Source organism: Austrofundulus limnaeus, unplaced genomic scaffold, assembly GCF_001266775.1.
Source record: "Austrofundulus limnaeus strain Quisiro unplaced genomic scaffold, Austrofundulus_limnaeus-1.0 Scaffold19, whole genome shotgun sequence".
NCBI classification, from domain to species: Eukaryota; Metazoa; Chordata; class Actinopteri; order Cyprinodontiformes; family Rivulidae; genus Austrofundulus; species Austrofundulus limnaeus.
Window position 1 is genome coordinate 1129076 of NW_013952421.1, and position 21480 is coordinate 1150555.

The following is a 21480-nucleotide window of genomic DNA, read 5'->3' on the forward strand; positions in this document are numbered from 1 at the left end:
ACACACACACACACACACACACACACACACACACACACACACACACACACACACACACACACACACAGATGCAGCAAAACAAGACTCCAAATTTTAAAGACTAAACATGATTGTTTCCAGAACAGTAAGTTTCAAAGCTTGTGTTAATTTAATTAGGGATTTGATGTCAGGTGAAATGTTTGTGACAGTCTGTTTTTTGTATGTAATGGTCCAAGAACGCTGAAGGCAGTAAATTCAAAGGGTATGTTTAAAAGTAAAACACATAAGTACAAAAAGTGCAAAGGAAACAAAGGAAAATACTTTTTGCACTTTATTATGTTTGATTCAGGATCCTACATCTTCTTGTTGTTCGAATTATTATTTTTTACCCAAAGCTGGCAGATAATTTGGTGAATATCGTCATAATAATAATCAAATAAATGAGAAGTGGTTCTCAAACTGTTTACCTGGATAAATAAAGGTAAATAAATAAATAAAATATCCTCCTCTAATTTATATTCATATTTTATTTTAAGATACCAATTATGGAAAAAAATATGGAAATAGTTACTTTTCCTGACAGAAAAATATAAGCAAAAGCTGGACCCAAAAAAGTGTTTAATTTGAAAATAAAGTTTGCTAGACTCAAAGATAATTCTTTCAAGAAATGCATGTCAGCCAAAATGCGTGCCTAAGTTTTAAATGCAGACTATACGCTATCTGTTAGCACTTTGAGCATGTCTAGCTACTAGGGTGGTTGCCAAGGTTGATAAGCTGTAGTGGCCATATTGAATCGGGTTGACTCCAACAGTAAGAACAAAAAAGATATTTCTAACAATCAGACAAACATAATGCTAATGCTCAACACATCATCCACTAGTCCACTAATCCATCTGAACTGTGTTCTGTGATTTTTTTGTCATTGTATGTGTTCATTTTAAATACAACAATGCTCATCACTCTGCCCTTGCGTCAAAAAAGTTGTCATCCTTTTTTTGTTCATAAAAGTTTCACTCAAATATGCATCGAGGGATTTACCTTGAGGAGGGGAGTAGCTTTTCTACATGAAATGGATATAACTGTTAGGTGAGGGTCATCTCTTTATCCTTGAGAAACTGAGAATCCATTCATTGGCTGGGCTTGAAAACCTGACTGACGCAAATGGATCATTGGGAATAGAAGTGTCCCAGCAGTAATTATGTTACAACGCCGCTACCGCACACTACCACAGAGGTGGGATGGGATGAGTAGGGGGTGCTTCTTTTTAGTCGTGTCCCTTATGTTTTTCTACATTGCTAACACAGTTGTATTTTATACTTTATTCTCACACCGCCTCTTTACTTTTGTTTTCTTTCTTTTTCTTTTTCACACCTCAATCTCAAACACTTAAAGCGCAGTGGAAACTTTCTGACTGGCATCCATCCTTCTCTGTTGAGGGACTGTCGCCCTTCTGTTGAATGACTCTTAAAAATAGGAGTAAGTCGGTAGCAGATTGCGTTACCTATTTGTCACTGTTGTCTTTCTGGCCTCTAGATCCCAGCTCCATGTGCTTGAAGGGAAGGTAAAATGTCTGTTTCATCCCTTTCCTGCTTTCCAGGACTCTGTGGCACTAAGTCAGTTAAAAAAGAGACATGAAATTAATGTAATGTCAGTGGCGTTTTCTCATGAAACCCCCAAGGCACTTAGTCAAAGTCACCTTGCATAGTCCTCTCATCCCCCCGACAGTACTGCGAGAGTGAGATGGAGGATGCCTGTCTGGTAAGGCTGTCAGCATATGATGTCCTTCAGTTATTGGTTGTTACATCCACTCATCGTCATTCTTATTTTGTAGATTGGATACATGTCCGGTGTTCATCTGAAGGGGCGACATCATTTCTATTCAGTCATTCGTACAATGTGGCCCGTGCACGGTGAGGCATTTTCTCGGCGAGAGCAGGTCCAACCCGTGGGGTTTTCTTTTCTTTTGATGTCATTTTGGAGGTGATAAGTAGCTTTCTGTCTCCTGGTCCCCTGTCTTACAGCACCATCCCCCAGTCCAAGCAAGGTGCTAGCAGCATGGAGGATTGTTTGAACTTGCATCGATCCAATGTGGGATTACAGCTGGGTCATTGGAGAGTTGGACGAGCTTTCAGTCATCAGGGCAGATTAACCACTCGCTGCCTGCTTGGCTGCCATTTCAGCGCAGGCTTTGTTGCTGTCCCTACTGTGCTCCCTTTAGAACAAGAAACTTTTGTATATTTATCAGATCTGATAAAGATTGGCTAGTGAACAGGGAGGAAATACAACTTGCAAGTGAAGTCTGGAGTTAATCTGGGTAATTCTTAGCAGTGCTTTTACTATAATCTCAAAAATTTGTGTGATCTTTTGTGCAGACTATTCAAAATTTATTTCCTTTTAGCACATACAAGGTGTTCATATCAAAGCCATTTTAGCCTTTTTTAAAGTTAATCAAATCCTTCTGTATAGGAAAAGACACTTGAAGATATGTTTTACAGAGGAACAAAAAGTACAGCAGAATTTTCAGACTTTGCAAACATGACCCCTTTTACATTTCTCCAAGCCTCCTGGTTCACTATTTTTTTGTTCCCATGCCCTTGCGATAGCTCTTATTAATTATATCTCATTAGTCGCCTTGGAAATTGAGGTGAGATAATGTATAACATGAGTTTAAAAAAAAGAGAAACAAAAAAGAAAGAAAGAAATCATTTGGAAAAGCAGGCAAATGAGAAAGAAAGAAATCAGGGGGAGGGCTAAAAACATAAGGGAAAGAGAAAGTGGTTGTTGAGGGATCAGCCGTGTGTCAGATTAGCATCAGGAGACATTAACACTAGCGATGCTGCAAGGGCCACAATCCTGCTTTTCACTGCTGGAGAGGGAGATAAGCACACTCACAAAAGGGAAGAGGGAGAGCGCGAGCGAGGCTTGGCTTGCCTCCACTCCCCTCAGGCCAACAGCCCCATTTACAGGTACAGCACCTCCTGATGAAAGCAAGAACAAAGAGGTGGATGTTCTCTTCCTACTGTACTCATGTCAAGGCGCCATTTATACAAAACTGGATTTAGAGCTGCCTCACTTTGTGTCTTCAGTCTGCCGGAAGGCTAATCAGAACCAAGCGACAGCGGTGACACTTTGAGTTCGATACACTTGAAGCGTTGTTGTGGATTATTTCACAGAATCCTGCAATCAATGAGCATCAGATTACTGTGAGAAGCTCTTGGATTTTATTTTGGAAATGTGGCTCTGTCAAAATCGTGTTGTTTCAGTGTGCATTAACTTGTGCTGCGCAAGCTGTGATTCATTTTTATGTAACAGTTGGAGTATTTAAATAGCCAGAGAAAAAAGATCCCTTGACTGTAAAGTCCATGTCTGAGGGAGCCCTGCGCAGGTTGTCCAGCACATGTAATGATCCATACTGTAATCACACACATAGCCAGGCCATGGGAGATGAGCCACTGTTGTTGTTTAGTCTCAAATTTAACATTCAGGAAAGTAATAAGTGGAAGGATCGGAGGGGAAGGGAGTCTTGAAGGTGGTCCCTCCCTTTCTCTACCCCCCCCCCCCCCCCACACACACACACAGAGGACATACACAGAAAGGGTCCTGAATAACAGGAAGTGGAGGGGCAGGAAGTTGAGTCTTGTCTGCACCGTGGTCTGTGGTAGGATACTGAGACTTGCACAGGAAGCGCAACTGTCACGGCTCTGCTCAAGACCTTGGCTGCTGTCCATCATGTTCAGAAAAAGTGAAGCCATGTTTGACGTGTGTCAGACTACCTGGGTTAACTCTTTCTTTACTTTTTTAAGATGTTGACTGAAAAACTAATGGTAGTTTTGTAGTTGGTCCAACTCTGTAATCTCACAGAATGACTCTGCCCCCATTTCTTTGTTCGTAAAGTAAAGCTCATGACAGAAATGCACCATGAAGTTTTATGATATATTCTATATAGGGCAGCAGTTGAGGGAGTAATGCTTTAACATTGTGTGGAGTGAGCACAGAGGTAGGAGGATGTGCTGGATTCAGTGATTACACTGGGAATTGAACATGTTTTATTGATTGTGAAAGCACCAGGCCTGTTACCAAGCCTCCCTGTGTCTCTGTGGTCCATGTTGAGGAGAGAGGAGAAGGCAACCTTCCATCCTTGTCACTTGGCTTGTCCTAAACCTCATCATGGCTGTGGACTCTTTGGTCAGTTACTTGTGGAGCAAATGCCAAACTGTGTGTGTGTGTGTTTCAGAGTAGAGTACACTCTGGTAAGGCCTGAACTTGTTGTGTTAGTCATGTCTTATTGACTTTCTGTCAAGCTGACGTGGGTGTTTCTATGGTGACATATTCTTTGTGCATCGATTTATGTGTTACAAATGTTTGGTAAGCATCTTTCAGAAGTGCTGGATTGGTTTTTATCAAAGAGGCTCAGGTGCACTGGATCATATCAAGGTCTTTTAAATGTTGGTGTATTCTGCTGTACAGTATGTAACCTTTTTTATACTGTAGCTCTGGATGCACTGATATGACACACTCTTAGAAATCTTTAAATAATTTGAAAGTCGTATCTACTGTACTTGTTACAGTGTTCCGTGGAATTGGACCTGATTTAGGGTAAGATCAGGTGAAAGGCTCAGCGCACAAATCTTGATAGACTGCCAGTCCATCTTGGAGTTAACACAGAGGGACAGACCATCATGCACGCACACAAACACCTGGAGTAAATTTAGATTCACCAGTTAACCCAACATGCTTGTTTTTGGAGTGTGGGTGGAAATCAGAAGACACAATCTTGGAAAGGGAAGACATAGACTGACTAAAAATAGTCACAAAAAATTCTTGTTGGAAAAAAAAACAAATTATTACCAAATGAATGTTCAAAGACATTTCAGTTCTCCTCATAATTCTGTTAAAGGATCAGAGTTACTGTAAACAAGCTGTAAAATGATAATATAAATAAGAAACATTTTTAAATGACAAGCAATTCAAGTACATTTAATTCTGAAGTATTTCCGAACTTTTGCCATACTTCCTTATCTTTTTGACCGGTTCAGATTATGTGACTAAACATTAGCACATCCTGTATATTCGGTGTTTTATTTTATATGTTTTAAGCTGTGAAGTGCTGTTCATTTAGTGCTCCTCCTGAAGAATTAGCAGTAAATCTAAAATAATTTTCCATGGGTTGGTTGACTATATGTAAGAAGACTCGGATATACAGTGTGTGCCAGGGAGTCAGTCAGGTATGTCACATTCATTGTTGTTGTTTCGTTGATTTTGGACAGATCAAACATAATTTCTCCTTTTGGAACTGTGCTGCGGCTTTTTAACCACAGCTTGTAACTTCAAAGTCCCATATTTTGTTTTAATATGGTTGCTTGTCTGGGAGCTTGAAAGGTCTACGAGTTAATTCACAAATGCACACAGTTAGTGCCAGCCTGTAATCTAATAAAAACAATACGAAGATTTATTTTCCCCCCACCAGTTTGTTTGCAGGTTCCCACAGATTATGTGAGCTTGCTGCATGACAGCTAATTATTATTTTCATCTTCTGTGTAATGATCTGTGTCTTTCAGTAGCCACTACTACTTTGACTTTTTGGTTATAATGCAGCCAGTTTTACATTGACATAAGATTTTTTTCATATAAAAATGTGGATACAAGATGATTAAAAAAATAGACTCTTGTTTAATAATTTGAATAACTCATTTTAAGATTAAATGCTTAAGCCAGCTTCATTTTTTTAAAATCCTGAAAACCAAAGTTACAGTATTTGCAACCTGTTTTAGGTTCTGAATGCCTTTCGTGAATGCAAACACATGTTGGAGGCAGAACACACCTGCAGTTTTGAGGCCCTCTCAGCTTGTCATGTCGTATCTGTGCATGAGAACTGTCATTGCACAATCTGTTATGCCTCTAGATTCAAACTGTGCTGTTCTGACAGGTCCTTTGCATACAGACAGGAAAGAAAGTGCACGTGTTTGTGGATGCTAAAGTGCCCGATTTCTTATAAAATTTCTTTTAAATGTATAATGTTTTTAATGGCAAAAATCCTTAACTTGCTGGTTTTACACACATTCAGTGACAAAGACCATGTGTTCAGACCATCATTAAAAGATGAATAGAGGCAAACCCTCATCAAATTTCCTCCTTTAAATTAATTTGTCCACGTCTAAAGATATTCAAACATAGATTGAATGCACATGGATTTTATTACATCAGTCATGGTTAGTCAGATTTTTCACCAGTTTTACTTCAAGCTGTAAATCAGACCTCTGAATCTAATAATATAATTGCATTTGGCTGGATGGATTTCTTCTAAAAGTAAGACTAAAGAAACAAAGTTGCTGGTCAAATTCAAAATACTTGAACTAATGTAATATTTCAGGGTGTTAAAGCTATGTCTTAAGGGAGCTGACATCTGCTGCCACAAACGCCCTTTAATTCATACGTGGCTCTGTCAGTTTGTTTGTAATAGCAAATAAACAAGGACTTTATAGTTCTTCCTGATCTGTTGTGATGTGGTTTGAAATCTCTGCGGGGGTTCAGGCTGTTACTTTCCTGGCTTCGACAGCCTTATGTGGGTAGTTAGCAAGGTGATCTCAGTCAAATTTGCCTACAGTGGAGCCCCGATTCAGACAGCCAGACACCATAATGCCAGTTCATCTGTAACCCATAATGACCATGTGCGACTAGAACTGGTCATTTTTGTTTTTGCTGCCAATTCAGCCCCTCTCTTCCCAACCGCACTACTGCTGACTGCGTCTAATGGCCCAAGTTGTTAACCTTTGTACATTTGTCCTCATACTGTTGGGGAAAATGCAGTTGTTTAGACATTTTTTTATATGCCAGGTGTAAGTGATGGATGTGCCTCGAGGGAGCGGACTATTTCGCTTTTTGTGCAGAAGCAGAAACAGAACATTGTTAGATGTTCCCTGGGGCACTTCTTGGTGGGAACTACTGGCCTGGTTACAAGTTCCTGTGGGAATATATCCACAGTTTTCCTGGCTTTTCCCAGCTTTGCCTCAAATCCTGAAAATTTAATCTGGCCTATTGTCAATATCAAAGTAGACGCTGTTGTAATAGTTTTAAGAGCAAAAGTGAAATAATCATGTTCAAAAACATAAAAAACATTACTAGAACTTCTGAAACATTTAGTTTCGCCCAACTACAACTTAAACACACCAGTTGATTAGTTACCAGATGTCACCAAGTGAGAGAGTTTGCTTGTAATCTAAAACTAATCAACCAAATAATTAAACTGAGTCAAATTTACTGTTAATGTTTTTCTTTTCCAGATTAAACACACTTCCAATGTTTAGTACAACTTCAATGTATTAACTGTTCCTTGCTTCTGTTGCTCCCATCTTTAAATTTTCTGCCTGAAGAGTTAGTGTTCTGACCCTAACTCCAACCTCCAACATAGTCTTTAGAATCTCTAGATCTCATTAACATGGTCTAAATGATAATGAATTGAATCTGAATCTCTGAAGTAACTTTCACACATTGAAACAAGAAGAAGACACTGCCCTGTGTAGAAAGTGTAAAACGGACTCGGGTCAAGTACAAAGATGCTTCTGATGCTCAAAACGCATTTGGTGTAAATGTAGCGTTAGAGACATTGTTATCAAGTTAACATTTTATTTAATTTAATTTCTTTTATTTTTCTCTCTCTCGCTTGCAGATTGCAGTGAGGTCTGCTCAAGAGCAAAGAGTGTGCCGAGAAGAGTAAAAGAAAGTACACGCCAAAAAAGACTGTTGCACAATGTACTAAAGGAGTGGGGAGAAGAAAGTGTGCTGTTTTGATCTTGCTGACGTGTCTGAAAACCGGAAAGGACACAGCCATGGGGCGGAAGAAGATACAGATTACCAGGATTGTAGATGAGAGGAACAGACAGGTAAGTGGGACAACATCTGTCAGCTATACAGCCATGTAGAAAGAAAAAAATAAATGCACGTCATGGAAATAAATTCTGAACTGTGGCTGTAGAATTAGAATGGTTTGCTTCACTGCCTTTGAGAGACAACAGCTTGCTGTCAGTGATTCAAATACTAATAATATAATAAAAATAATAATAATAATTGCCTCCTCCTGTAAATAAAACTTTACTTACTTACTTACTTACTTACTTACTTACTTACTTACTTACTTACTTACTTACTTACTTACTAAATACGAACTCTGTATCTTATAAAATGTATTTGAAGATAATGACAGAAGTTTTTCTTTTTTGTGAAAAACCTGAATTTAAAGTAGAATAGGACCTTCCATCAAACTAATAATCCTCAACACATTAAGCAAAACTATCAAGAAATTTACAAAGAAGAGATAATGAGTTAAAAGTTAAAGCCAAGTCAAAAAATGAGTAGCTTGTTTATATTATTTTGGCAGATTTTAAAACAGACGGAACATGCCCTAACGATAAAGGAAAAACATTTCCATAAATAAAAATCATATTTTTTTTATTTTGGTAAAATAAAAAGTTTCAAAGTGCGATTAAAAAGACGATAAGTTTCGCATATCTCCATAACTTGTTTAACAAGATATTTCTGTACTTTTACTTGCTTGTTTGAAAGTTACATTTTTCTTCCGTCTTCCTGGCCACCTTGGACCAGAGAGTTGGGCAGCTGTCACAGCGTCCATGGATCTAAACAGACATACCTCCCTCCCCAAAGTCCCAGCCAGCTGAACACAAGGGCCGTGACATTTCATTGTCGGTGCGGTCGTATTTGCAGACTTGATTCTCCCCTGCCACCCTGCAATTTCATCTGGAGAAGTTGATGAGGCAGCAGGAGCACTGGGCTGCAGCGGGGGCCTTGTGGCGTAGGCGGGAACTGTGGGTAGCGTGAAGCAGCGAGCCTGCCTGTCGCCTCCTCACACTGCAGGGCTTGTCCCCGAGCCTGGCTATGTGGCTGGGCCCCTTTGCTGTAACCCTGCATGTTTGCAGCTGTTTGGGAGTAATTAGGTGCAGCCACTGCAGGACAGCACCCTCTCATTTGCAGGGTGGGTCAGGAGGACTCACAGCACCCTTCTTCGCCTTGGCTTCACTGGATCTGGGTAGCCGCAAAGAAAGTGAATGCTGAAATTCCATCTGTCTGCGTATGATAAATATAAAATCCTAAACAGCAAAACACTGCACAAAACAACATGGGTGTGTTTGCAACAAGATTAACAGATGTGGATATCTATAGTAGGACGACTGTGTTCATGCATTCTTTTAGACTTCTTTTGACTGAAGAGCTAAATTAAAAGAGCACAAGTGCATCTTTCATGATTTTAACCAAAAGATGCATTGGTTTCCTTCATATAAATACAGCTATATTCATATTCAGTACTGTATATGTCTGACCAACCATGTTGTCTGTTAGAAAGAGACAAGTGGTGGAGTCAAATACAGAAACAAAAAACCCAGTGTGGCCCAATTATCAAGATAGCACCTGGCTTTAGCTGGGATCCAAATAGAGCAAGCAGGAGAGAAATACGTCCTCGTGGACTCTACACTTTATAAAGCCCTGTAACGACAAATAATTGGAAAGAGACAAAATTACAAGAAAGCACGTTATCCGATTGTTGAAGAAGCCAATTATCTCTTCAGATGATCTATGTTTCTTTATGTTGAGAATGTAGGGAGTGACAGAAACCATTTTTCTGTTTCACTTAAAAGCTCCTAAAAGAGAATCTGCAGAGAAAACCTGAAAGATTATTAATGTGTTGCAAAAGTCTTGTGTTTTCATCAGATTTTAAATGTCTCACTGTATAATCAGCACAATGCAGGCGTTTTGGCTTTCCAATTTGTTAATTTTAGCTGGCTCAGCTGAAAGTCTGCTGTGACAATAGGCTGCTGTGCTAAAATAAAGCTTTGGTATTAAGCGATGGATGTGTATGTAACGCTCGCTCCCTATTTTTTCCGTGGGCCATAAAGCACACAGTGCCATCTCCCTGGGGCATGCTCCTAACCTAGAGGGAAAAGCCATTTGCATATCATCCTTATTGTCTGGAGACAGTTTAAACCTTTGTGCCACTCTGCTCTTCGCTTTCAGTTCTCCAGCACTTTGAATGAAGTAAGTCCTTAAGTAGGCTAATTATAAAGTATTACTTTAATGCATACAATAGCACTATAACTACTGCATTGTACACAGTATATCATTTGGGGACAAGGGTTCTTTTGTATTATTACTGCAAGTGTTGTAAGAGGACTGTTACCTTTTAGAGTGTGCTGATTAGGTCTCCAGTTGCACTTAATCAGGACTTGAGTGCAAAATAAAATATAGACAGTGGTCACTGAGGATAATATATTTATGTTTATTTATTCTTTTTTGCACATGTAATCTGTGGCATTAAGTATATAGTTCAAATTATTATCTTTTTTATAATTTAGCTTTGCATATGTGTTCATAACGAGATATGAAGGTAAAAGAGTTCCTCTTGCCAATAAGATTACAAAGAGCCAGTTCCTGAGCCTATGCTCTGTAAGTGTGGGTTTTACATCACTTTTAGCAACCATCATAATTTAGACTTTACTGCTGATTGCAAACAAATGTTATATAACAGACACCATGGCAACATATTACTTTCATAATTTACCCTTTTTACAGCAGCTAATACCTCTTGAGGCCCAGATACACAATCATTGCACACTAACTCCAGCATGCTCAATTTTTCTTATCAATTTGTCATTCTTCTTAACAAGCCAGTTATACTGTATCTGTTTACAAATGAATTATCAAGAACTTCAGATTTCTGCAGAAAGAGCTTCTATAATAGTTTCTGCATTTAAGTAAATAAAGATCAAGAAACGAATCCCAGAGAACAGGTCTGTTTGGTCATATCCTTTGGGTGATGCTATTCTCATCACACATGTTTTATGGGAGCCTTATCCTCTCAAGGCCTCACAAAGTAGATCCATGTAGCACATAGTGGTTCCATACATATAGTGGATGGACTATCGACAGGACCAGTGGTTTTCAGTGTTCATATCTAGGGTCTTCCACCGTCTAGAACACCTGTCTTTGTCTGGATCAGTAATATTATGGGTGAAGCCAGGACACACATTAGTCTTGTTAGTTAGTGTAGATGCTGGTGAAGCCTAGTGAGCAGTGATGTCCTCTGGATGCCATTAAGCAGGCTCACTGAGGGTAATTGTCCAAGTCATTAAAAGTTTGATGATTTCGCTGCTGGGTGGAGGGTTGCCTGCCCTTGCTGTGGCTCATTTTGGATTTTTCCTCTGGAAAGTCAGATGCCTGTTGGCACATTTAAAGTAGCTTTTTCTCGCTCGCTCTCAAGGGAGGAACGCAGTGCATACTTCTTGTTTTTCAGCTTTCACTCATTCCCAACAGTTCTGGTGGTGATCGTTATTTGTTTGACAGGTAAAAGAAATGTTGATAGACAATAGAAAGAACAGAGGGAACTGTCAGACATGACAGCCAGGTGCAACTTTAACCTTGTTTAGGATGATTTGTGTTTGTTCCGTAAAACTTCTTCAAAGAATAAACCATCAGTTCGAGTCTTACAGTGAGGTTGTGCATCGAGAGGTACAGTACATCGGCTGCTAATTTATAATAATTATGTTTTTTGCGCGTGACAAGTCCAAAAAGGAAATATAAATATGTCAGTTTTTGTTTCCTGATAGACTAATTAATTGCTTCCTTCTAATTTTTCTCTGGTAAGATGCAGGTTTTGTATTCAGTCAGTGCAGCACAGTTTTGTCTTTGCAACACATTGTATTGTCAGTTTCTGATAAACTGAACACATGATTTATACTTTAATCATACCAATTTTGTTTTTAATTAGTGCTATTTCCAGGAATATTTTGTACATTTAGTGGATTTGGCCATGTCGTCCCCTCTAGTAAACAGGATCAGTCATGTCTACAGTAGGTGTCAAGGTTAATACCACCCTCTAGTTGAGGCCTCTCAGTCCTGACTTGAACGCACGAGGATCCTGAGGCTGTCCTCTCTCCCACAGAGAGCTGATCCATGCAGACAGTCAGGGTGGCCCTGGCTTGTCTCCCAAACCTGCACACTCTGGCACTGCAGAGCCAGGGCAGCAGCCACGGGGCCCGGGTCACCCTGCCAGCTGGTGCCATATCTCCATGTCTCACAAGCTTCTTTCTTGTCTGCCATCGGGCCCGTCAGAGGTGACACGAGGTTCTAATAAGGCTGCTAGCTCCTCGCCCCCCTTTGTAGGTGTTAGTGAATCAGTCAGCTCCTGCCATGCCCCAGTCACAGCTGCATTCTCAGACCCAGATGTCTTGTTTGTCATCTTGACAGACTTGCCCGGGGATAGACATTGATAGACCTTTTGATTGACTCAACAACTCTGTGTGAACGTGTGTGTCTGGGTTTGTTAAAGCATATGCTGGAAACAAAAAAATCAAGATAATTTTGCTTTGGGTTAAATCAACCCAGCTTTTTATTATTTATTTTATACAAAAAAAACATATTTACATATCAAATCATATCCATCCCTAAAAACATGTACAACAGGTTTCCTTCAGGCCCAGGCCTCCCTTGAAAAATAGATCTGAGATCTCAAAAATAAACACATCCATCCATCCATACATACATACATACAAACATACAGTACATACATACATACATACATACATGATTTGCATAAAATTTGAATTGCCAAGATATAATGTACTGTATTTAGGCAAAAAAGGAAAGTTGACAAATGCTTTACTGTAGCTTTCTTTCCATATTAAACGAAAATCATACTAAATTCCTACAGCTGCAAAAGAAATCAGAACAGAAAACTTAAAACTCAATTTAAACTCCGTAAAGGCAAGTTGTCGCAATCGGAAACTTGGGAAGACGGTGGAAATGCAAAAATGTGTGAATTGAGAGCGGAATTGCCACCTCATCTTGACACTGCAAGCACTTCAGCCTTGCACAGTCTACATGCTGCTACCGTCACTGATTCGTGTGAGCTGTGATAATGACCTGAAGTTGGAATTACTTCGGTTCACTATATGTTTAAATGGGCTGTATGGATCAGTGGTGGAGTGATTGTTTTCCAATTAGAAAATTAGAAGTTTGATTTCATGTTCCTCCACCATTGCCCCAATATGCTTATCAATATACTGTGAGAGAAATAACACTCTGCATATATTGAGTGCAAATACATAACAGGAAAAAACTAAATAAATGAATGATGTTTGGGCAAATGAGAAACAGTGTAAATCACTTTGGAGAACCTAGAGGAGTTTAAAACATTGATATAAAAGTGTGGATAAAGATGTGGCTTCCTTTCAATCTTCTGCATTTAATTCAAGATTCATTGCACTAGTGGATTGTGAATTACATAAATTAGTCAGGTAGCTTGACTACATATGTACCACATTTCACTATATTGGTGACTCAAAATTGTAAAAACCACATTGAATGCCTTTGTGGGTGTCTTTGACTTGGTGAACTGTAGGAAAGCTTTACCAGTAAACCTCCCACTTGACCTCAAGGATGTCTGTGGTTTTCCACCGTCGCACCAGTCATCTAAGGCAAGATGGGGGTGGATGGAGGTTAGACCTGCACGTCTGCGCTCTGAACTTTTTTTCATGACTTCTAAAAAAAAGGCAAAAGTTTTTAGATAGCATTTCAAAACGTATAACAGAAATAAAGCAAATTGGTGAAAAGCAATCTTTATTAGTACAGAATAGTGTTACTTTTAATGTCAGAGGTACAAGTTTTGGAATGTGAAGGACCACGTCTCATAGCTGATACTGCTGCCGGGGTTGAAATGAAGCGGTACCTGGGTCAGCAACCTTGCACTCAGCACTCTGACATGCATCCAGGTGGAACAAAGTCCTCGCTCAGCTCCTCATCCCGGGCTTCCTGCTGAAAGGTGACATCTCCACGGCTTAACAGCCTCATTCATCTGCTAAAGAGCATACAATTTGTTAATCGTTTCCCCCCTCATGGCAGTCTATGCTTTCCAGTTGGTTAGGCAAACAAACAAAATTGCAAGCAGGTGAAAGAGCGAGCGGGCAGCTCTGGTTTTTTACTCGAAGGAAACTAGAATCTGGTGAGAGCAGAAAGTACAGTAAGTGGATAGAGACAGTCCACTGAGTGCTCACGCATATCCCTTTGTGTTGTACTGAGTGAAATGACTGAAAAGGAACCTCCATGCTGTCTTTCTTCATGGGAAAATTATCAGGGAAAAAATGCTTAATTCTGTTTTGTTGAGTGGGAAAAAACATCATTTTAGAATTTACCTAGTCACATTGGTGCATTCAACAGAAAACTGTAAAAGGGCAGAGTCTTCAAAGCAGACACAATGGTCTTTTGTAATTACCTGTAGTGTGGGAAAATTTAAATTCATTTATCACGGCTGGATTGACCCCACAGCATGTGCGGTTGCACACACTATGCAGCACATAGGATTATACAGTCTTACACCCGTCAAAATGAGGGTAAAGCTGCAAGCTGTGACCAATTACAGTTGAACAAAGCCAGCTCTTCTGCTAAACTCCTCTTTTAGTAGGTCGCTAAATCTGAAAGAGCACTCAGACCCACACACTTTATCTTTGCACACTCGCAGTCTATGCTGTAAAATGCACGCTCAGTAAAAAATAAAATCTAACTTTATTTTTACTATTAAACATGGTTTTGCAAACAGTTGTTTCAAAACCTAAAGAAAAAAGACAAATACGCTTCTGTGCCTCCATCTTTATATATTGGGTTGTTGGCTTGAGAAATGAACGTGGCATCACTGTAATAAGGGCACTGTAGCATAATGATGTGTGAACATGTTTGAGGCAACCACAGAGACAGAGCTGCAGAGATTCAGGACAGAAAGTCACTTTGCAGAGAGGGTTGCGTTACCAGTGGAGTGATGTATGACCCAAAGTCCCATCTGAGGGCTCATGTTACATGGCTTTATGCTGCTCCACAGTGATAGTTTTCCGTACATGGAGTCGGGGGTTACAATAATGTATGGACCCCTGATGCTGCCAAAGCTCTGACTCAGCTCGCTGATAGAGCCTCCTACCCTGACCTCTTGTCTGATAACTAGTCATTTCAGGCATGCAGTATGTTATTACAATCATACTAAAAGATGGGAGAGTTGTTTTCTGCTATCATGTTCACAACAGCATTGCTATGTTTTGTGAAAATTTTAAAGTATTTTTGTTAGAACCTACTTTTGCACTCCATTTACAATCCTTTATCGACACAACACAAGTTGGTACTGGGCTCTGCAGCAACTAATTACGTATAAAACATTTTAAAATAGCTCTGGCTTAGGCAGCTTTTACATTACATGGAGTTCACTTATTTTGCTTAAAAAACAACAATGAATTAAATTTATAACACACTGTTCATTAACAAAACAGCAAAACACACAGTTAAATAAAACTAATAAAATCAAAAAACAAAACAAAAAAATACAACAAAATTACACTAATAAAACAACAGCTAGAGCCAGGAAAATGCGTGATTTCAAGCTATTTTCTTCAAACTGAGCCAGAATAGGCTAGTTCAAAAAGAAGTCTGTGAAAAAAACAACAACTTACTCATACTTCCAAATGTCTTCTTCCTTTCTGTTGTGAAAAATGCAAATTAGTTTTTACAACTGTCCAAAATCTTCATACATGTACATTTGACTAATTAGTTCACTTGCCTTTGATTCTCAATTCCATCCATCCATCCATCCATCCATCCATCCATCCATCCATCCATCCATCCATCCATCCATCCATCCATCCATCCATCCATCCATCCATCCATCCNTCCATCCATCCATCCATCCATCCATCCATCCATCCATCCATCCATCCATCCATCCATCCATCCATCCATCCATCCATCCATCCATCCATCCATTTTCTTTATCCACTTTTTCTGGACCCTGTCTCCAGCAGTCTCTTTGCTAGGGGTGGGGTACACTGGGCAGGTTTGAAGTTCATCACAGAGCCACATAGAAACAAATGAAACGAACCATTATTCACACTCACCCACACCCAGTAACAATTTAGAGTTACCATTTATCTTACCGTGCATGTTTTTTAGTCTCTGGGAGGAAACCAAAGTACCTGGAGAAAACCCATGCGTGCCCGAGACAACATGCAAACTTCCTCAGAAAGACTCCAGGCTGAGTGTTCAACCACTGCTCTGCCTATGCCGTGCTTCATTTTCAATTAGCCAAATCATTGTCTTCCATGACGGATGGTTTTGTGTCTTTGTATGTTCCAGGTTACCTTCACGAAGAGGAAATTCGGCTTGATGAAAAAGGCCTACGAGCTGAGCGTACTGTGCGACTGTGAGATAGCCCTCATCATTTTCAACAGCTCTAACAAACTGTTCCAATATGCCAGCACAGACATGGACAAAGTGTTGCTGAAATACACAGAGTACAACGAGCCCCATGAGAGCAGAACCAACTCTGACATTGTGGAGGTGAGTGAGCTTTGTTTTTTTTTCTTTATGATTTATTACCCAAAACAAACCTACTGTATGTTCAAATTTATTACATTTAAGCTACATTAATTATTTTAGTGCTGAAATCTGACTATAAAATAGTTATTTTTGCAAAAACTTGCCAGCTTGCTTTGTAAATACTGCAAGAATGAATGCACAAGAAAGGAAGAAGTAACAATTTCCTTCTAGTCTCCATGTAGATAGAGCACAGGAGGTCTGCTCTCCCTGATAAGTTCAGCTTCTCTTGTGTGCACCAACTGACATGAAAAACCTATCTGCACAAGCATGCATGTAGTCAATGCTGACCAACAGAGCTGACCACCGGTGTTTCCCATAGATATCCTGCTTTTTAGGGAGCAGGAGTTTGACTCCTGCACAGTTAGCGCTGCAGTATTTTCAGTTTAAAGACCGCTCTACAACACTCTGTAAAACACTGAGAGTTTGTGATGCTCCTGGTTGCCCAGCAGCTATAGTGAAAGAGTGAGCCACTTGTTATACTAGTGTACAATTTGTCAGCCAAAAGTGTAGAAAGCCGAAGTGAACAAGAACAATTATGAGTGCATCCTGTTCCAAACATCTTTCACTGGCACATGTGCAGTTCCTCGCCTCATTCAAAGTCTGCTTCAAGGGGCCGATGTCTTCATTCTGACTACATGAAAGCACACACAATGTATGGTAATGCCTATTGATGAAGTCTTCACACTAAGCATGAAATTACCCATTAATCCTTATTGCTATTATTTCAGATGCACTTAGATTATAGAGCAAGACACTTTCGATTAGACCAAGCAAACAGCTCCATTCCTGTTTTTACTGCCACCTGCCCACTACACGTGCAGAGATTTTTTTTATTGCTGCCACACAATTAAGAGAGTTAAGAGTTTAAAATGGGTGGGATTTGGGGGGAGAAAAGTCAAGAATCTGTTCCTTTGAAAAGACTTTCACTTGGAGGAATTAGCGAAATTGCATGCAGCATAAAGGAGTCAGCTGCAGCCCATTATCTTTTATTTATGCTGCTTCTGCTTGTGAATTACCTGCTTGGCGGAGCTGCAGAAGAGTGTTCTGGCATCCTCATGCAGTAACTCCTCCATCAGGGGCCCTCAAAGCAGAGCAGGGGCTCACCTGCATAAAAGATACATGAATACATTCCTTACATAACAGTGACCACAAAGTTGTTTTTGCTGCAACTCTGGAAGCTTTCTTACTTCAAACGAGATTTGCTGATACTCAGAGTGATAAGCGTATTTATTTGCTATTAGCCAGGTTGTCAAGATGTTTTATCACGTGTTCGATAAAAGGAAAGTATTCCTGATTAAAATGTCTCATCTTGCAAATATTTACGTGTTTTACTTGTTAATATGCATTTGCACAGTCCGCATTTGATGTTTCTTTTTAGAATTTAATTTTTGTCCATAATTAAAATTGTTGTTTTTGAACATGTTGGTGAATCAGTCATGTACTGGACTTGTGTTGCACATCATGGCATCTGAAGCTTTCACCTAAAGGAGGAATTTAAAACTTTTATTTACTCGCAGAAAGTTCTAGAAACATCATTGTTTGGAAAAAACAGCTTAAAGGCAAAAAAGAATGGCTTCTACAGCAAGATAATTACTCTAGCATACCAGAAAAGGCTTTTTTCCACGAAATAGTTTCGCAATATAGCACCAAAAAAAGCTTGTCTTAGCTGCCTCTGAACATTTATAAATTACCAACTGAGCCGGCCACATTTTGCGAAGATGAGTGCTTACATAAATGAAGCAAAACAAAAGAGGGCTTGGTGCAAAACTCAACTGCTTGAAGTAGAGCACTATGAAAAAGTGTGCATTGGACAGTCCCCATTTTAAATGTCATGGCTACTGATTGTTTGTGATCCTTGCTAACCCTTTTGTTTGATGTTTCGTCTGTTATGGCTCTGTTACTACCTTCCTTAGAGGCGTAACAGCAGCCGGTTGATTCAACTCTTTATGCCACTTTTGTTTTTAGATAAATCAAACCAAACTCAAAAAAGATGTTTCAGAACCAGCTTGAAGGCTTTTGTGAAAAGTGCCAACAACAATGAGCTACACAGAGAAACGCAAACTAAGAAGAATCAGGAGTAGGCATCAATTGCATGAAAAGCGGTTAAAATTTTGTGGGTAGACCTCAGAAAAGGAGTGCCTATAAATAACCTAAATACCCTAAACAAGTGTAAAGAAGAATGAAAGCAGCTTTTTTTTTTAGAAGGAATGCATATCAACCACTGCCTTACATGCCCACATTTTACCCAGAGCTTGTGTAATCTATTAGTGCTTGTAGTATATGTTGGAAATGAGTCTTATCTAAAGCTCCACCAAATTTTAGTTTAGTATCTGTAAAACTGACTGAATTAGACGAGCCATTTTTTATCTTTAATGTGCATTTTCTGTGTTAACTATCTTGAATCAGTTTGACCCCAAAGGTTTATCAGTTGTAGATGTGCATGCAGTATAACTCTTGGTTCATGAGTTATTTTGCTAACAAACAAACAGAGTTGACTCTGGTAGTTACCCACATAGCACATAGGTGTGGCGATCTGGTGTCAAGCTGGTACTACTGGCTGCCATGGCAAGTGGTTTGTTAACTGAATGTGGGCCAGGTTTGGCAATGATGGCACTGTTTTCAAGATGGCATGCCACAAATGAGCCTGTTGTAGTTTGGTTTATGTGGCCCAAATCTACCAGTGCAACAACTGGCCTAGTTGTGGTTAGTTTATGTGGGCCAAAATCTGCCAGTGCTGCAACTGGCCTAGTTGTGGTTGGTTTATGTGGTCCAAATCTGCCAGTGCCACAACTGACCCAGATGTGGTTTGGTTTTTGTGTCCCAGATCTGTCATTGCCACAACTGGCCAAGTTATGGTTGATTTATGTGGTCCAAATCTGCCAGTGCAACAACTGGCCCAGTTGTGGTTTGGTTGATGTGGTGCTTGCCCATTCAAGGACCACCTCTGCCAAACCACATCATGGCCACCAAATGGCCTTTACAGTATATTTGGGCTGAGTGTTAGGAATGTTAGTACCTTGTGTGGGCCAGAACTGAACCAGACAAATTTTGCTATGTGGGTATAGCAAGGTTCTAAAAGCAGATCTTGTAATAAGAAAACCTTTAAATTCTAAGCCTTAAAAAATAGGATTGTATTACATTTTATGAAATATATACTCTTGCATGTGATCATCTGCTGTACATTCCTGTGAACCACGTTGTGTTGCCAGATTCTACATCATGCTTGATTTTGCACGAGTGATTCCAAGTTGATTTTCCATTCTTTACTGCTGGCTGCTCCCATAGAAGCAGACCCTCTCTACAAAAGAGAGATAACTGGCCACTGTTATCCCCAGCAAACTCAACTAGTATCTTGAAAAACCTGCATAACAGGTCTTGTCATGCTGGATAAGAGGTCAAGACTGATAAACAAGGCAGACCGACTCAACACATCACAGCATCCTCACACGTTTCCACTATTCACTTGACTAAATGCATATCTCAGGTTGCTCATAAGCTGCAGTAGCTGCAAGCTGATCATCTTAAAAAAGAAAAGAAAATATTAACACTTGTCTCTTATAATGACCTTTTTTCAGTTTTTGTTTCTCCACATCTGATGCACATGTCACGGTGGGAATAGTTCATCCTTTTCCTCGTTTATCTTGTGAAATTGGCCTCACATGGGGACACTTACAGCGGACACTTATCTAAATTTTTAAATTGTGTTAAACCAATCTGATCCCTGCAAACAACCATGTGCTCGTTTTGTCCAGTTTGGGATGGAAAGGGAAAAAAAATACTCTCCCACTTTTCTCCCTGGTGAGCTCTGTCCATGCGAGAAACTAAATCAAAGGTCACATTCCTGCTCAGTAGTACCATCTGTAGATAAAGGCTGAGCTGTGCAGTGTGGGAGAACAGTCTCCATGTTTTCCACAGATGGATGCATGCCTTGGCCACAGTTTGATAACCCAGTGGAGGGCCGTAGACTTTGTCTCAAACTTGGCTCGCAATCCAAAGCGGAGCAGTAGATTCTGATTTTTCTCCTGTGTGTTGGTGAGTGAGGTTGTGCGTCTCTGCATGGGTTAACCTTACCAACACACCAGGCAAAAGATGTGCTGTGATAGATAATCTGTCTTTATATTTCTCAAACAAACACTTGTTCTGGATTTTTAGTCAAAATAATTTTAGTTAGTTTGAATTTTTTTAAAAAAGGGCTTCTGTGGACAGCTTATGAACAAGTAATATCTTACCTGTTGTGGAAAGCTCTTTAAAATAACCTCCATTTTGTGAAATAAAGTCTAAACTGGTCCAAGCTAATGAGATATTGACTAGTTTAAAAAAAAATTCTGAGCAGTTTGTGCAAACGCTATTTTATAATTTTGCATTTTATGGTATTTTATGGTTATTCCAGCAAAAAGGTTATGATGTTCATGTAAAACGTGCTACAGCTAGCTGCTGTTGTCTCAGTTTGTGCTAGCCAATAACCACAGAATGGTTTATAAATAATTACAGTATGTAATACATAATCAGTGTTTCCCCTAGGAAATTGGTCTTGGCAGGGGTGGGGTTACTTGTTTTATAAAAACATAAATTTACGCGACTCACCTGCAATTATGGTAATAAATTTACACATACATGAATATTTAATTGCCTAACTACATTCTAGTTAAGGACACCTCATGATAATTATCAAAAAATTATTATTGATAATAAGTGACCAGAACTGTGTGCAGCAGATGATCCGAGTCCAGAGTTGTCAGTTTGAAACCTTCTGGAGCTCTTYTGTGTGACTCCAGGTGTGACAGAGTGTGGATGGTTGATTGGAGACCTGTCCAGGTGTCCCTGATGGAGACTGGAGACCTGTCCAGGTGTCTCTGGTGAACTGGAGACCTGTCCAGGTGTCTTTGGTGAACTGGAGACCTGTCCAGGTGTCTCTGGTGAACTGGAGACCTGTCCAGGTGTCTCTGGTGAACTGGAGACCTGTCCAGGTGTGTGTGGTGAACTGGAGACCTGTCCAGGTGTCTCTGGTGAAGTGGAGACCTGTCCACTGGTGAACTGGAGACCTGTCCAGGTGTCTCTGGTGAACTGGAGACCTGTCCATGTGTC

At 39.8% G+C, this 21480-nt stretch overlaps 1 protein-coding gene across 9 annotated transcripts in view; it reads left to right on the forward strand.

The window, feature by feature from the left end:
• The window catches only part of mef2aa (myocyte enhancer factor 2aa), a 67975-nt gene that overhangs the window by 14489 nt on the left and 32006 nt on the right, over positions 1-21480 (forward strand). For all 9 annotated transcript variants that reach the window (XM_014003521.1, XM_014003524.1, XM_014003530.1 and 6 more), the window contains exons 2-3: positions 7646-7859; positions 16153-16356. In XM_014003521.1, the coding sequence (XP_013858975.1) occupies positions 7806-7859; positions 16153-16356 (258 nt within the window). In that variant the 5' untranslated portion in view covers positions 7646-7805. The remainder of the gene's footprint in view (positions 1-7645; positions 7860-16152; positions 16357-21480) is intronic.